This window comes from Chenopodium album, chromosome 14 (genome assembly GCF_948465745.1).
Source record: "Chenopodium album chromosome 14, dcCheAlbu1.1, whole genome shotgun sequence".
Lineage (NCBI taxonomy): Eukaryota > Viridiplantae > Streptophyta > Magnoliopsida > Caryophyllales > Amaranthaceae > Chenopodium > Chenopodium album.
The window spans coordinates 17470413-17488901 of NC_137847.1; the positions used below are offsets into that span (position 1 = coordinate 17470413).

An 18489-nucleotide genomic window follows, 5' to 3' on the forward strand; every position below is an offset into this window, starting at 1 on the left:
GACTTGTGACAATACGGTCTGGATGGGGTCTGAGGTCGAATAGATCCAGGTGTCTAGCTGCTTTTAACTACCTCAACATCCTTTACTGTTTGGGAGATAACCATTCCAGTTTTGGCTCTATTCTTATTTTTAAGTGTCTATCATCAACAGTTAAGTTTACTGTCACAAAATTCTCAAAGAAGACATTGGACTAATATACTTGTGTACTCTATTTTTGGTTTGTCTAGTCTTCACTGAGACAAGTTGGTTATGCTTTCTTTGTATTTGATACGATGTCTATCTCTCCAGCCACACACCCAATTTTATTTTTGAATAAGATGGTGTTCAATTAGGGACAATAACTGCCATAGCACCATCAAGTTATAATTTTCTACAACTCTAGTAGAATTGTGAATTTCTGTACTTGCTATTATACTGTCCCAGGTATAATTGAGGGACTATGACACATGTGGCACTGTTCTTTGTTGAAATTTGGCAGGTTTGGGAGCATTGATATGGATGCTAATGAAAGGGATGAGGTGCCAATGTTGTCTGTTAACCCGCGACTAATTTCCGATGATCCGGAAGATTCTTCATTCTATAATTTTACATCACGGGCTCGAAGTGCATCTATGTCTGCTCGTATGAGTTCTTCAGAGTCTTGGCGGGAAAGTAATTTTTTAGGACATACTGGTCCTTTAAGAAGCGAAAGAACTTCATTTGTACAGATGAGTGGTCCTTTGTATGTTAGAAGTAAGGCAGAAAATTCTTATGATGACAAATCTGAATCTACTGATAAAAAATTGCAGTTGAATCACAAGTATCCTCTGAATAATGGAATAATCAAGAATGAACAGGTTCATGATAGTTACCCTGAGAAAAATGAACATCTATTGAGATCTGGTCAACTGGGAATGTGCAATGACCCTTACTGTACAACTTGTCCCTCATATTACAATTACAGGCTTCCACAGGGAAAATTTAGGAGGACTTCTGATATATTTGATACAAAGGTGATTTCTCATGTATTCTCGAAATGCATCATTTTGAATGGCTTCTCTATTTTGTGATACTATTCTAGCTCTAGATGAACATGGAGTATTTTATGCATCTAATCTGCATCTTGCTTTACTTATTTTTGGGCTCAGTGCACCTATTTTCATTGTTCTCATCTTTGTCCTTTCCCTTTCTTCATTACTTCAGTGTTTTAGTGGTTGATTGTTGCTTGTTGGGGTGCTACTATATCCGAGGAGCCATATAGGTAGCTTCAAAATCAATGATAATGTTATCCAAATACCTTTAAAGAAGATCTTATTCAAAGTGGGGTGGGGGTCAAATATATGTATCCTTACCATTGTAACAACAGAGGTGTACTTAGCAATTTTAATATGTTACGCAACATTGTTCTGTTACTTCACAATTACTGGAAATGCAAATACTTTAAGGCCTTGCTTGGATTGGGGGTAATATATTAAGGAGTTAATAAAAGTCAAACTTAAAAAAACATAAGTAATTAGAGGTGTTCTTGTAGGAGCCAATGTGTTTACAAATGAAATAAAGTGGTTGTGCCAAGAGGAAAATAGAGAGATGGAGGAATTATTACTTCATAATGAGGGTAATAGTTACCCACCCTCCCTCTAGTGTAATTATTACCCCAAAATGAGCACCTCATACCCCAAACTGGTCCATCACTACATAATTTTCCTTAATCACTATCTTTTCCTTCCCTATATTCACTTTCATTTTGCTTAGTTTGACTTTTATTACCCTAGTAATACATCTCTCTCAATCCAAGCTTGCCCTAAGGAGCGATTTTGATTAGTCCATTATTATCCAAATATCTGCAACAGTGATTTACCAAATTGTTTGACTGTGTACATCATGTAGATATGTTAAATGTGGTTGTTAATAGTTTCAATCCCTTTCCTCCAGTTTCAATATGTGGACAATATGCTTTTTCTATTTGTGTAGATGTGACATGTGAGTGTTCTAATTGTCAGACTGTCTCAAATTCAATCTGTCAATTGCTTAGTTTTGATCATAAGTGGCTTAGTTTTGTATTTCTCCGTAGTTTCTGTTTGAGAGCAGTTTGTCTTCATATTTTTGTATTCTCTGGTTGATATTAATGTATAATTCTTATTCCTACAGATTACTATAAAAATAAATAGTTGTATAAGTTTTGAGATCTTAATACCAGTGCTATATGACATCTTGCTTCATCAGTTATGTGCTTTATATACTGGCTGTTAACAATGTGACAGGTGCATGTTTGTCAAATATATGTAGTAAGTTAAGTGCTGCATAACTGGCTGTTAACATATTTTATCTCCCTAAGATGAATAAGAGTAGACATGGTTTCAAGTTAATGAGTAGGATGCTAATGTTGACACCGATAGCTGGAAGCTTGTATGTAAATATTTATTTATCTACTTGCTGTAAATTTTTTTGGGGCAATATTCTTTTGCACATGTTTTTAGAACAGCCTTGCTACTTCCTAGTTTATTTTAAAGGCATGTAGACATGTCTTCCATTTGCACTAATAATTTAAAAGCAAAGTTTAGCCATTTTTTATTTTATTTTATTTATTTTTTTTATAAATTCCTTTACTAGTACATTTTGCCATATTAAGTGAAATCTCTAATTTCATCCTGCTGAAATGGAATCGATACAAGAAAGGCTGCATGTTGTTAGACATTGACTTTCACTTCAATTGTACGTCCTCCTTTGTCTAGATTTAGCTTTATGTAATTGTAGTAATTTCTCATAGGTTGAGGAAAAGTTCCCAGTTTATTTTTTATTTTTTTGGTTAGTTATGTCATCATTTATACTGTACTTGCAAATATGCATGATTTAGCTTATGATCTCCCTATAAACATCGGGACTTGTTTATCAATTTTTCTTTCAATCAGTAAGTTATTCTTTTTATTTATTTATTTTTTTTTTTTTTTTTACATTTACAGTTCCATAATGCACTCTATGGAGATGCCAAAGGATGGGCAAAGAGATTGTGTTCTTTTCTGTACTCATATCTCCCAGGAGTCATGAATCCTCATGCCCGAATCATACAGAAGTGGAACAAGTTTTTTGTCATCTCTTGCCTTGTTTCGATTTTCATTGATCCATTGTTTTTCTTTGTGTTAGCGGTACTAAAGGTAACTCTCTTCCTTTACCCTTTGTTCTTTCAACTCCTTTCTCCATCTCCATATCTCATGTCTATCAAATTGCGTACTTCTATGCACAAGCATGGCTGCTACATACAACAAGGTGTGCACAAAATGAGTAAGGTGTCTGTTTTACATCTCCAGCAGAATGAGGTTTCACATGGTTGTTATGATAATGATATGTCTCCAATGAAATCAAAATTCTCTATTAGCACTCAGCCAGTTGGGATGAGTGGCGGATGTTCATTGCATATTCAATTTGCAAGTGCTTTTTCTTAATTGGAAGAACATGGGATTTTGGCTTTTATGAGGATAAGTTGCTTGGTGGGATTATACAAAGTAGAAAAAATTCAGGTTACTAATGGAAACAAGAGGGTTTGTGCGAGGGATTCGATTGCCATAAGGGAAGGTAGGGGGGATGGACTGTGCGAGGTGAAGGAAGCTTATGGAGTTGTGCATGCAGAGTATTATTTATTTTTTTTCCTTGTCTTTTTCTGTGAGCTTTTCAAAGTATGTAATGATTGTTATCTAGAATGCTTTTGTATGTGTATGTGGTGATTTTGGTGAATGTTTTGGGAGTTATCCTAAGAATTAAGTAAGCTTTCCTAGCAATATCACAATATTAATTTAAAAGTGAATATTAAAGAGAGGTTATCTTGGGTGTCATCTTCAAGGGAGAGTTACAATTCTAAATTGTGGGTTTTGGTAGGGGAAAAAAGTTTCTTTAGCGAAATGCACTGACAGCAATCTTGTGGTGGTTTGGCATAGATGATAGGATGTTACCGTCCTGTGTGATTTTCCGTGGGATAACGTAGCAGTTTTAGCTTCATTGTGGGTTAAGATGGCTATGGATTTCCTAGTTTTGTTTTTTTTTTTTTTTTAATTTTAATTTTTTATTTAAATGTATATTCATTTAATTTATTTAATCTATGTAGGCTGGTTTTGTCCATAATGCATGCTACTTTCTCTTCAACTCACAAATATGTGATTTTATTCTTATTTTTTCCTTGCTGCACTACTATCTTATTGGAGATGTAAAACCTCAACTGATTCAACATACCAGTTATATTGGACTGTGTCTTAAGGAAAAGTTTATTACGTCCTATTTGGGATTTTGATAATGCTGCACGTCCATAATTGGTATAATTCTTCTCTTTTATAGGATTCAAAGTGCATAGTCATGGAAAAGGCTGTGTCAACCACATTGGTAGTTTTCAGAAGTCTTACAGACTTCATTTACATATTACATATCATTCTTCAGGTAAATAATTCAATTTCTCATACTTAAGAAGTCATAAATGATTAAGATTATTGTAATGTGAATCATCAACGTTTGCTGCTTTAGGTTATCATGTAATAGATTCTTGCAAAATTCTCAACATATTTTGTTTGCAGTTGTTTATCATGGGATGTGACTTGGTGAAAACATGTTCATGCTCAGTATAAGTCAATAAATAGTCAACAATTTCTATGTCCTTTTTATTTGCTAGTAGATAAATATATTACTATAATAGCCTTCTTTAAGAATATGTTTCCTCGTAAAATGGAACTACATGTATTGCGTTGAGTGTTCTCCATATCATTGGTTTACCCTTCTTTAAGAATATGTTTCCTCGTGAGGCATTTTCAACATGAATTTTGGGAGGTGCTCATGTTGGTGAGTATGACCCTAATGAATTCCAATTAGCAAAATTATCCACAAGCCAGAATTCTGCCACTGACAACCTTTACAGGATCACCATCATGATGGTTGAAATGTCCAAATAATTAAGCTGAAGAAAAGCACAATTTGAAAAGCATAGTATTGGGACTTGGAACTTTGTTTAGGGAGCAAAGCCTTCGATTCTGCCATCACTGTGAAGAATCCATAATAATTACAAATAACTTGAAAAAGGGGTGCGTTTGCTTAAATGAATGTGATAGGCTGGGTGTCCTTTATATATATATATATATATATATATATATATATATATATATATATTTTAGTCAATTCTAGCTACATTACTGGGTGTTTTGTTTATTGTTTTTTCTATTGATCTTCCCAGATTGAAATTCTGACTTGCTGTAGTTTAATGACAGTTTCGGTTGGCTTATGTTGCTCCTGAATCTATGGTGGTTGGTACTGGAGTCTTAGTTGATCAGCCAAGCAAAATTGCCCGTCATTATGTGACTGGATATTTTTTTATTGACTTTTTTGCCGCGCTGCCCATTCCTCAAGTAAGGTTCTCTCTCCTCCCCACCCCCCTCTCTTGCATGCTAATGTGGTTAATTACAACTAAGCAGTGTGCTTTGGCCTTGCTGAGTAAAAACATGAAATTAGTCTTCCTTGTACTAGAAATATGTAACACGGATTGCTTACTGTACGGATACTGTCCTTTTTTTAATTTTATTAATTTTTCTGGAGAATCATTGTGGAATCATGCTGTGTATTTTTTTTTCGGTGCTTATTGCATTATATTTTAAGAACAAGAAGTATTTGTTCTGAATGGATATCACAAGAGTAGAGGAAGTAAAATTTAGTGTGCAGTGATGTTGACAAAGTAATGCCAAAATAACTTTACCCTTGTAATTTACTAGCATTCTTTTCCCCAATAATATTGGTGAAAGGATATCCTAATGTGCAAAGCTCTAGAAGATCTTTCTCTCTATTCTCCTGAAACTAGTATAACTGCACAAGTCCACCCACATCTCCTCTATAGATGCATCATTGTAGGCCATCACCAAGTAAACTGCCCCCCCCCCAAAACCCCCCAATCTCTCTCTCTCTCTTTCCCAGTGTTCTTACATTGCATAACTTTATTCCAAAAGGTGGCCCTGTTGTACAATAAGAAAAACTTATTTCTAGCACATAACTCATATGCCTGGGTGGAGTTATTTGGTTTTCAAAGTTGCTTTTTGTTATTAGTGTTGAGCCTCTGCAAATCACCTGTCTATGGAGACGCTTGAACCTTTGAAATTTTAAGTGAAGCTGTATGTTGGTTTCTGAAAATGTTTGGCATGAGGATTGTAGGAGTTGAGCGTGATCGATGAAGCATGTGATGTATTATTATGTGTGAAGCAGCAATTAAGATGTTGGAGACTGAGAGTGAGGGATAGCTCAAGTGGTAAGAGTTTCCCTCCCGATTCCAGGAGATCCTGGGATCGATTCTCACCCCCGCCCTTGTGGCTCTCTAACACCAAAAAAAAAGATGTTGGAGACTACACCGTCATGTGACTCATGGTACATGATCATGTGCCCCTTTGTTAAGAAGAAGGCTAGTTATATGACACGTGATTGTGTGACTTGTTCTTTTCAGAAATGTGTGTGTTTCTCACTTAATTTAGGGCCTACTCTATCAAGATCATTGATAGTATAAGCGCATGCTATAGACTAGGAATTTCAGAGATTTATATTCTAGAACTAGGATGTAAGTAGATGAAAGTTTGGATATTTGATTAATGGCTATTTGAAACTAACGGTTACAAGGAATATAGCTTAATGCTATAACTCTTAAGGAAGATTAAAGCTACCTCTACACTACAACTATTCTCACAAATCTCATGAATACTACTGTTTCATTGCTGCTTCTTTTTATACCAAGCATTCATCCATATCCAAGTACCCTAATGGTAAAGAGTCTTGTCTTGTTCTGCCATGGTGGCCTTCAGAAAACAGAACATCAGCTACCACTCTCCAAAGTGCTTCACTAATAACTTTTGGCCTCATTCTCTTTGTTGATTCTCCTTGCTGCCCTGTTACAGACCTTGTCCCCCAATGTTGCCCTGCTGTCTCTTCCTTCTTTCATAGACCCAAATAGCCTGAGGTTGTGGTTCGACCCGGTTCATTGCAGTGCATCTCTAGCCCTAATATGATCTTAAAAAGGCCTTTATTTTAGGGCCTACTGTATTAAGCTCATTATATTATAAGTGCATCACTCATTCATATTGTTAGCTATATTAACTAGCTTGCATCGAGCTCCTATGCAGATGCATGATCCATCCTAGAAACTCATGCTTAGGCATCAAATGCTTGTGCACGACCTAAGACCTTGGTGCTTTGGTGACTCTGGATCCCATCAAGCACTTCATGACTCCATGAATCATTTTGTAGCATATGCAAGCGGCTTCAAAGCTATCTGTAAGCCATGCCATTCTAAGGCATGATTAACATGCCTTGCTTGCGTTGACTAAAGTGGCAGGAATCTTGTTGCATGTTGCTGTTGGTTACTTCTATTGCTTGGACTCACTGCCCTTTTTTTTTTTTTAAATAAAAGCCATTAATATAGTAGGAATCCAAAATTTACAAATTGTTAGCAAGCTTTTTAAAGAGCAAGTGTGAGAAAGGAATCACATCCTTTCTAACTATGAAATTTGAAATAGCTAAATTACATAGGAAGAGAGCAAAACATGTAGTGAAGAATGATCATTTGCCTACCCAAAGTTTTCTTGATAAACGGATTTTATATATGTTCCTCTTAACTTAATGTCTAGGATAAAAATATCGAAAACTTTGATATGAAGATTGAAAACAAATTGAGACAATAATTTTCATGTAAATGACTGCACCGAATGAACATTTTAGTGGTTATCATTCCCTTTGTCCATATGTGTAGTATACTACTATGTGTTGAGTGATGCATTGGTTGGCAATTGGACTGCCTAACTTATTAACGATAAAATTGAAAAGTTGAAAAGTTAATGAATTTCCACATCTATACTACTCCCTCTATCTCAAAATAATCGACACAGTTAAATTTAGTACACATGCCAATGCTCTAGTTTGACCAATATATATAATTAAATATGAGTAAAATTATAAAAAAGTTTATTATAAAAGTTTATTTTAATATTCAAAAACAATATTTCACAATGAAATTTGTATTAACTGCTTAGTAAAAATTATAGTGAAAGTTAATATATGAATAGGCAAACGTGTTTAGTTATTCTAAGATGGAGGGAGTAATATTTTTAAAATGAGAATTTTACATGTTAATATGCCACGTGTCATACCTATGACTTCTTATCCCTTATTTTTATTCTAATTTTATGTATATATCTATTGTAATTAATTTTACAAATATCCCATGATCTCTTTTCATCTCATTTGCTGTTCAATTTAATAAATTTTATTAAACAATAATATCTTTGATGATAATCATAAATACGTCTTGTATAACAATAAGAATGTCATTTTCCCAATACTTTTTACCACCTTAATCTTCAATTTTGTGTTCTAATATATATTTTTTTTAAAAAAATAAATAAATTATTAATTCCTTTAACTTCCAATATTTGTTTCTTGCAAGTTTGATATATTTGCTACATGTACATGAAGAAACTAAATAGCTTTCTCGTTTATCCCATTCATTAGCACAGTTACATTTTAGGAAAAATAGATTGTTTGTACTCTATATTATCTTGTGTTAAAGAGTGAATTTTTGACAATTTGCCAAATTATTATTATTTTTTACATTATCCACATGCTATACACAATCTTCTATACCTGCTTTCCTGAATTTATTTTAAAAGAGTGACTTTTGCATCACATAAGCAGAAAATAAAATCAATAATCGATTGGAAGGTTATCCATGATTATAAAAATTGTGTTTCCTAGAATGATAGATAATGTGACCATGTCCAATCACATAGGGATTACTGTACTAAGGATTTAATATATAGTTCATGTATATTAGGAATTAGTAGAGGGCGTTGAGTATTAATATACATGTGTGCATGTATATGCAAACACAACGTGGAATATATCTTGTATTTTCATTTAATTCATGTGGAAGTACACAAATTAGAGATACTCGCTCTTTGTTTGGTGATTTTCCAAGTTCTTGTTTTGACTAGTTTATTGTTTTACCTTCCTTGCAGATTATAATATTGTTTATATTGCCTACATACTTGGGTTCATCTGGTGCAAATTATGCCAAGAATCTCCTCCGTTTTGCAATTCTTGTTCAGTATATACCAAGATTGTATAGGTTTCTACCTTTGTTAGTTGGACAATCACCCATTGGCTTTGTATTTGAGTCAGCATGGGAAAATTTTGTGATTAATCTGCTCACGTTTGTTTTATCTGGACATGTGGTGGGCTCATGTTGGTATCTTTTCGGTTTACAGGTTAGTGAGGATTGTTAACCCTAGCATATTTAATTTTATAACATTTATTGCGTCTTTTCTCTAGGTTATTTTTTGGATGAATGTCTCCCTAACTGAGCTCTTGAAGTCATGATAAGTACTTTGAATTATAGAGGAAAGTTAATACAAAGCTAGAGTTATATTAGGCCCTGTTTGCAAAACATAGCTGTAGGGGTAGCTGTAAGTGGTTGTAGTAGCTGTGTTAGCTCTGGGAATAATTGTTAACCGTCAACAAGAAGATATGTTAGAGGAGGTAGATAATATAAGAATGAGTGTTTGGTAAATTAGATGTTGTGCTATTAGATATTTTTGTTCCTATATTGTAGAAAGAATATTAGCTACTACTTTATCATTTAAAAGCTAATGATATTAGCTTTTGATAGAAGCTACCTCCACCACTAAACACTATCCCCACCATTGCTTTTCCAAACACTCAAAAACTACTTCCTCCATTCTCATCTACTCGCAATGTTTGGAAACTTGCACTATTCACGTTTTATCATTTGACCAGTTTCGACAAAATCTAGTCATATGAGATCTTGTTATATTCGTCTCAATTTATATTTTCACAATATGAATTTTTTGTATGTTTTACTTTACTTAAATTGGAAATATGAAGGGTTTAAATTATGCTTGGCAAACGTGAAACGTTGTGAGTAAAAAGTTGAGAGTAGGAGATTTGACCTGGAATCCTTGTATACCTACTGGTTGAGACAATTAATGGAGGTAATGAAAGGAAAGAAACACCATGGTCTGATTGCGATAACCTTGTGGGCAAGAGTTGATGCTCACAAAATGAGCAATTCCATGAACCTTATGAAAGTGTAATGACTTGGGATTCTTAGCTTTAAACAATTTGAGTCACATAAATGTGACTTAATACCCTCTTGAACTAGTACTTATAGTCTCTCTTGGGTTGAGGATGAGACTCAACTTCGTTAGAGAAATGAATCCTAAAACATTTCATTTGAGGAGTCTCCTTCAAAAAGACAATTTTTAAAGCAATGATTTAATTCATCATTGCCAACCTAAGCTGGGTATGTTCGTTCTTTCACTAATCCGATTAATATCGAGGGAACTCAATCATTGACCACATAACCAGTCCTCCTTTAAAACAAATGTTGATGAGTATTGCTTAGTTGGAGGACCTTGTAAATACTGGCTCCCACTTTTCACTTATCCATCATTTATCGTCCTGAAGTACCAAGTACCAACTGAGGCACTTCTAACTTCAGAACCATGACCTCGAAGAACCATGACACGTGAATTTTTCTTCACATGAAACCTCCAACTTTTAAACGCCTAGATTTGGAGTTAACACAGACAAACCCATGCTCAACAGGGATTGAACATTTCCTTAAATCCCAATTATTGCCAAAAAGCTAAGCATATCCAAGAAAAAGCCAACCTTGAGGAATGGTTATGCAACTACAACCAACAACCTCAACTAATAGATCTCCTCTAGCAAGATACAAGATTGCCAAGAAAACTGAGGATAACAACTGAATCTAACACAAGGAAACTATAAAACTCCAAACACTACATTAAGCAGAGAGTGAGAAGAGGTTTTGTATGCTTACCCCTTGAAATCAAATCTGAAATTCTAATTATAAGGTAAATGTATTCGAAATAGAAAGTCAATCCCCAAATTTGCTGATTTGACAGCCAAAAGCTTTTATCCTTATCATTTTCTACTGAGATTAAGGGGTTGCTATGCATATTCGAAACTTACTGGGCGTCCTTTTCTAGTAACCTAGATCAGCACGAGGATCAGCTGGAGGATCAGCCTAGCTTAGAAAAGTAATTGGAAAGTTTATTTTATATCCTTTTTCTCCTCCTTCATCCGAGCTTGAGACCGGTAGTGAATGGCACTAAGTGACATGCACATGCAGAGTTGGAACTCTTTATGAAAATTGAGATAAACCAATTTTCTGTTATCATAGATTTTGTTTAACTATTCTCGTGACCACTGAATTCTTGACTTATATTAATAGAAGGAAGAGATGGAGAAAGACTATAACGTAGTAAGAGGAGGAGAAAAGGAAGGGAAGTGGGAAGAGTATGAATTATGAGGAAACAAAAAGTTGGAACATCTATTAATGATCTTCATTACCCATTTACCCCTTTAATTTTTATCTCTCAAAATTATAAAGAAACAAGTGGGAATTCATGAGCGCATGGCACATAATTTTGGGTTTGTATTTTTGTACATTAGGTATAGATTGTTATAGACTGACTATGGCTGCCGGAAATTATGGTGATTAAAGCAACAATTAAGAAAAGGAAGGCTGAATGCTTGATTACTAATAGAAGAAGGATTACAAGTTCATAGCTTTAGGCTATCAATCTCACCAAGTAGCTTGAGGCTACTAATCTCACCAATGTGTTTACACTCAATTTTTTGGATGATTTCCCACTAATACTACTCATGCTACTTATACTAAGATGGTCAACATGACCTTAAGGCTTAACATGTGAAACTTAACTAATATGGAAAAACATAAATAAATAACATAAAACTAAGGTTGCTTCCTTTCCTTCTCTGGTTCTTAATTACTTTTGTCATCTTCTAATTTGTAGTTGCCAAGGCATGGGATTTTTCTCTGTTGTAGCCCTTGGTTGTCTTTCATTGACTTTCCTTCTTCTTGCATAGACCCTCATAGGAGGTTGACCCGCATTGAGACTTGGATTACTTGGATCCGTGACAATACCCCGCCCCAAAGACTCACCTTGTCCTCAAGGTGGAAGTCCGGGAACCGCTGATTCAAGGACGCGCCGTCTTCCCAGGTGGCCTCGAAAGTTGTCAACCCCTTCCACTTAACCAAGACCTCCCAACCCCGTCCATTAGCGCCTGCTGTTTTGACCTGCATGAATTCTTCTGGCTCAACCACCATTTCAAACTCTTCGTTGAGCTGCTGGTATGTTCGGATTAACCATGGCCTCTGCCACCGCGCATTTCAATTGGGAAATGTGAAACACAGGGTGAATTTTGCACGTTGAGGGCAGGTCTAATTTATAAGCCACCTTCCCAATCCGCTGAACCCACCGTATAAGGCCCATAGTATCTTGCTGCCAACTTCTCGAACGGCCGTTTTGCCAAGGATTTCTGTCGATAAGGTCGGAGCTTCAAATAAACTGCATCCCCCACAAAAAATTCATCATCCTTCCTCTTTCTGTCAGCGAATTCTTTCATAATTTGCTAGGCTTGAATCAAATTAACTCGTAATTCATCCAACACAAAATCGCGCTCCCTCGGCCCTTCCTCCACATTGCTGACCGGAGTTTGCCATGTCCCCAGCCGCTTCGGTGGTTCCCAGCCATAGACCACCTTAAAGGGGGTCATCTTGGTTGAGGTATGTGGCGACGTGTTGTAGGAGTACTCTGCCAAAGCTAGCCACTTTGCCCATTGTCTAGGTGGTCCTGCTACGAAACACCGGAGATTAACTTCGAGCCCCTTATTCACTATCTCCGTCTGCCATCCGATTGTGGGTGGTAGGTAGTACTTCGTTTTAGTTGCGTGCCCTGGAGTCGAAACAGCTCCTTCTAGAATATACTCATGAACACGGTCGCAGTTAGAGACGATGGAAGAAGGAAGCCCATGGAAGCGCACTACCTCCTTCACAAAATAATCCGCCACCTTTAACGCATTAAAGGGGTGCTTAAGTCCGATGAAATGGCTGTACTTGGACAAACGGTCCACCACTCCAAACACCGAATCGATACCCTTGGACAGTGGTAAGCCTTCCACAAAGTCCATTTTAATGTCTTCCCAAATTGCAGCTGGAATTGGGAGCGGTTGGAGGAGGCCGGGGGGTGTCGCTGGGCCACCTTGCTCCGTTTACACACCTCACACTTGCGCACATACTCTCCGATTTCTTTCCTCATTCCCTGCCAATACCAATCGACAACAATTCGAAGATAGCTTTTACTTCACTGTCGTGACCGCCTATTAGGGTGGCGTGATATTCCTCATGCAATTTAGGAATAAATTAGGAATTTTTGGGCAACACGATTCTACCCTTGTAGAGAAGTCTGCTGCCTTCTAATGAAAACTCTTTTGGACCTTCTCTACTTTCAAGGCCCATTTTTATTTGGCCCAACCAAACATCTTCTTCTAACTCTTTCTCCAATTCAGCCCACTCAACCCAACTTGATGATACCATACCAGGAAATTGGGCTTCAGAGATTGTTTGGCCCATTTCCCCTCCAATTCGAGATAACGCATCCGCAACCCGATTTGAAGCTCCGGGTTTGTATTGCACCTCAAAATCGAACCCGACCAACTTTCTTAGCCACTTTTGATACTCTCCCCCGACCTCTCTTTGTTGCGTAATGTACCCAAGACTTTGTTGGTCGATTCTTACCACGAAGTGTCGACCCATTAAATAATGCTTCCAACGAACTATGGCTAAACAAATTGCCATTAGTTCCTTCTCGTAAATGGACTTGGATTGGGCCCGAACTCCCAACATTTTGCTATAATAAGCTGTGGGCCACCCAGCTTGCATGAGAACCGCCCCTAGCCCATAGCCTGAGGTATCACCACAAACTCCTTATCGAAATCCGGCATGGCTAGCACGGGAGCGGTAACCATAGCTTCCTTGAGTCGACGGAAGCCTCGAGTGGCGTCATCGGTCCACCCATAACAATCTTTCTTGAGGTGGGCCGTAAGTGAGCCGGCTATCAAGGCATATTGGGCCACAAATTTTCTATAGTAGCCCGTGAGCCCAAGGAAGCCTCTAAGCTCCCTCAAATTCTTTGGCAGGCCTAATTCAAGATGGCTTGCACTTTCTCATTGTCCATGGCCACACCATGATAAGAAATGACATGGCCCAAGTAGGAGATTTGCTCTTGGCCAAAATCACATTTCTTGAAATTGGTGTACAGTTTGTTGTTTGCCAATTTCTCAAACACTTCTTCTAAGTTTTTTGCATGCTCAACTTCATTCTTGCTATACACCAAAATATCGTAAAAAAATACTAAGACGAATTTGCGCAAGAAAGGAAAAAAAAATATCATCCATCAAGGATTGAAAAGTGGCCGATGCATTCGTAAGACTGAAAGGCATAACGAGGAATTCATAATGCCCTTCATGAGTACGGAAAGCGGTCTTAGGAATATCCTCGGATTTGACCCGAATTTGATGGTAGCCCGACTTTAAATCGAGTTTTGAAAATATCCTACCTCCGTGGAGCTCATCAAGCAACTCATCGATGATCGGGATAGGATACTTATCCGACACCGTCTCCTTGTTTAAGGCGCGATAATCTACACAAAACCACCACGATCCATCTTTCTTCTTAACAAGTAAAACTGGGCTAGAGAAGGGGCTTGTTGAAGGTCTTATGATTCCGGCTTCAATCATCTCGCCTATGAGCTTCTCGATCTCGTCTTTTTGAATTTGAGGGTACCGATAAGGACGGACACTCACGGGTGCTACCTTCCTTGAGTGTGATGGAATGCTCATGATCACGTTTTGGAGGAAGACCCTTAGGCATCTCAAACACATTCTGAAATTTTTCAAGTAGGGCCTTAAGGTATGTTGGATTGGGCCTCACGGGTTGGGCCTCTATCATGTTGATTTCCACTAAGATGCCCACCTTTTCTTTGCATAGACTTCTCACCATGGCCTTTAAAGAAACTTGTGACTTTTCAAGTGTGGGGTCACCGATCAAGGTCACCGGAGCTTCGGCGATGGTGAACCTCATGACGTGAGTTTTCCAATTGGTGGTCACGGACCCCAATTTTTCCAACCATTGCATCCCAAGTATCACCTCAACATTTCCCAAGGACAAGGGTAGGAAATCCTCGGTGATCGTAACACCTCCATCAAGCTTGATCATCACCTTCCTACACACCCCACTTCCCTTCACGGTGTCTCCATTTCCGAGAGCCACCCCGAATTCCCCACTCCCACACACCTCTAGTGGTAATTCCGACACTAGTTGTCCCGAAATAAAGTTATGAGTTGCTCCCGCGTCAATCATCATTACTATACGCCGCCCCTTAACTTCACCACCTAGCTTCATGGTTTTTGGGTTTGAGAGATCAACCACCGAACACAAGGATACTCCAATGGCGGGTTCACTAGGCTCCCACGCTTCACCTTCTTCATTCACCTCATCACCATCTCCTTCTTCGTCTCCCGCTACCATGAGAGTGAGCTCCTTATGTTTACAACGATGGCCCACTCCCCACCTCTCATCACACCGGAAACATAGCCCTTTTGCCCTCCGATCTTGTAATTCCGACTCCGTTAACCGGCGGTCGACCCTACTGCCTTGCTGCCCAAGCTTGGTTTCCCCAAGTTCACAGGTGACTCAAGGGCCTTAGGCCAAGTTTTTGGGCCCAAATTGCTTGGCAGCCCATAGGTCTTAATTAGCCCACCTCCCATACTACTATTTTCTCTTGGGCTACTGGAACTTGCATCCCCAATATTCGAACTACTTCTCCATCCTTCGGCTCCTTTCCACATTTGAGTGACTCTGGTTCCTCTCCTCCACCCTAACTGCCATTTCCATTGCCTGACCGAGGTTGTAGGGATTCAACAACCGCATCTTCGCCTTGATGTCCTCCCTTAGGCCGTTTATGAACTGACCCAACATCAAGCTCTCCGAAATGTCCTCCAACGGAAAAGCCATCTCAATGTATCTCCGCTGATACTCCTCCACGGTGGTGGTTTGTTCCACCGCTAGCCACTGTTCATGGAGGGAGCCCACGTTGGATGGTCGGAACTCGTTCAATAATCTCCGCTTGACCCGGCCAATTAACAAACAGCCGGCGTTTGTCCTCCCACTGGTACCATTTAACGCCAGCCCGTCCATCGAGACCACGCTTCGAGCTTCTCGTCCTCCCGCAACTGATAAAAGTCGCAATACATCTTGGCGCGTACCAACCAAGTATCTGGGTCCTTGCCCTAAAAAACTAGTAATTCCAGTTTCCGGTGGCGCCGGCGATTTCCCCAGCCCTCTCCTTCGTTGTTTCCGTGAATTAAACCGTTTTGGTCAAATCCACGGTTGTTGTCTTCGCGCCGCGGTGTTCTGAGACGAGGTCCGTCGTTCGCCTAACTGGCTACATCCTCGTCTTCGTCGTGCTGGTGCGACGGAGGGTTGCGGTGCGATGGTGGCGGTCCCTCCCCGAGCACCCTCAACTGCTGCACCTTGCCGCGGTCAATTGCGGCCAAGGTGTTCTAATCGTCACGTTGACGGTCAAGACGACCCTCCAGCCGCGTCACGGCGGCGGCTAAGGCCTCCTCCTGCCTTCGCCGCTCCGCCTCCATGGCCTGAGTGATTGCCTGGGCGACAATCCTGCCAATGGAAGCTTCTTGTGTGTCCAACTTGCCATTAATGACTGCAAGCGTATGTTCAAGGCCTTCGACCCTCCTGTCCACGGCGTTGATCTGCTGCGTGGTGTTGCTCACCATGACCGTACCGCTCTGATACCACTTTGTTATGGACTGACTATGGCTGCCGGAAATTATGGTGATTAAAGCAACAATTAAGAAAAGGAAGGCTGAATGCTTGATTACTAATAGAAGAAGGATTACAAGCAAGTAGCTTGAGGCTACTAATCTCACCAAGTAGCTTGAGGCTACTAATCTCACCAATGTGTTTACACTTAATTTCTGGATGATTTCCCACTAATACTACTCATGCTACTTATACTAAGATGGTCAACATGACCTTAAGGCTTAACATGTGAAACTTAACTAATATGGAAAAACATAAATAAATAACATAAAACTAAGGTTGCTTCCTTTCCTTCTCTGGTTCTTAATTACTTTTGTCATCTTCTAATTTGTAGTTGTCAAGGCATGGGATTGTTCTCTGTTGCAGCCCTTGGTTGTCTTTCATTGACTTTCCTTCTTCTTGCATAGAACCTCATAGGAGGTTGACCCGCATTGAGACTTGGATTACTTGGATCCGTGACATAGATTAATTAATTGGTAAATGTATTGAGTATTGACAGATTCCAACTACTTTTCTTCCTTCCCTTATTACAGAGAGTGAATCAATGCCTGCGAGATGCTTGTCACCGTACTGGAAATAGTTCATCATGTATGAAGTTCATTGATTGTGGATATTCAAATCCAAAGCAGCATGAATGGAATTCAGAGTGGCCTAACTGGAAAAATAATACAAATGCTATTGATTGTTTTGTCAGCACAGATGGTTCTTTTGATTATGGGATCTATGAAAAAGCAGTGAACCTTACATATCGCAAAGTTGTGAGCAGATATATATATTCCTTGTTCTGGGGATTCCAGGTATGTAATTCTCAAAAAGTGTGTGATTCACTGCTTTTTTTATTTATTAATGAGAATAATGGAACCATGAACATTATAGACAATTAGACATCCTGAATTCATATGTTCCTGTTTTTTTTTTTTATTTTTTTATTTTTTATTTTTTATTTTTTATTTTATATTTTATATTTTTAAATTTTCTTTTGCATTATCTCTGCTGCTAAAAACTTGAAGGTATATGTAAAAAAATTGGATTAGTATCAAACTGCTGGTGAAATGTGGATTGGTCCTCAACTAGTTTGGTCCCACTAATCCTTGATGCACATCTTCACCATCACCCTATCGTTGCATCAATTGTTAGCCATTAGACATGTTTGTTTGTGTTCATGCTCTTTATCTCCTCTCCTCTACTCTCTCTCTTTCTCATGCCCTCGCCAGGTATTGTCAAAAGATGACAAAGGCTATTATTTCCCCAGTGAAACTAAATAAATTAAACTTGATTGGTGGGAATAATCTTTACTCATCTTAAGCTAAATGTGAAGATTTATGTTTAATGGTTTGGTGTGTAATATATGCATGCTGTAATGATTTCTGTAGAGACCAATGGTTTATGTTTAATGGTTTGGTTGTGGAAGGCTAGTGTGAACACATATAATTTCTTTTGTCACCTCATGTCTATTAGTTCTTTCCTTCTTGCCTAGTGCCAACATTACCTCTAAAGGTGTCATGCTTGATTACGTGTTTGAATTCTCTCGTTGTCATATCTTCCTTCAGTGATATTCTGTATACACATACAACCTGTATATATATACTATAGCCATATACACATGCATGCATGCATTCATACATACATACGCTCATATATTTATCATGAACACAGTTATGTATGCATGCATATACCTTTGAATGGAATTAGATTTAAATTTTTTTGCAAACTGGCTAACACTGTTTATTAGTCATAGGAGGTTTCGTTAGAAGTTC

At 38.3% G+C, this 18489-nt stretch overlaps 1 protein-coding gene across 3 annotated transcripts in view; it reads left to right on the forward strand.

Moving 5' to 3' along the window:
* LOC145580108 (putative cyclic nucleotide-gated ion channel 20, chloroplastic) overlaps window positions 1-18489 on the forward strand; it is a 35597-nt gene that overhangs the window by 6045 nt on the left and 11063 nt on the right. For 2 of the 3 annotated variants that reach the window (XM_081637455.1, XM_081637456.1), the window contains 6 exons: window positions 479-992; window positions 2940-3131; window positions 4303-4401; window positions 5220-5357; window positions 8997-9245; window positions 17266-17529. In XM_081637455.1, the coding sequence (XP_081493581.1) occupies window positions 479-992; window positions 2940-3131; window positions 4303-4401; window positions 5220-5357; window positions 8997-9245; window positions 17266-17529 (1456 nt within the window). The remainder of the gene's footprint in view (window positions 1-478; window positions 993-2939; window positions 3132-4302; window positions 4402-5219; window positions 5358-8996; window positions 9246-17265; window positions 17530-18489) is intronic. The other variant, XM_081637457.1, reaches the window with a different exon arrangement.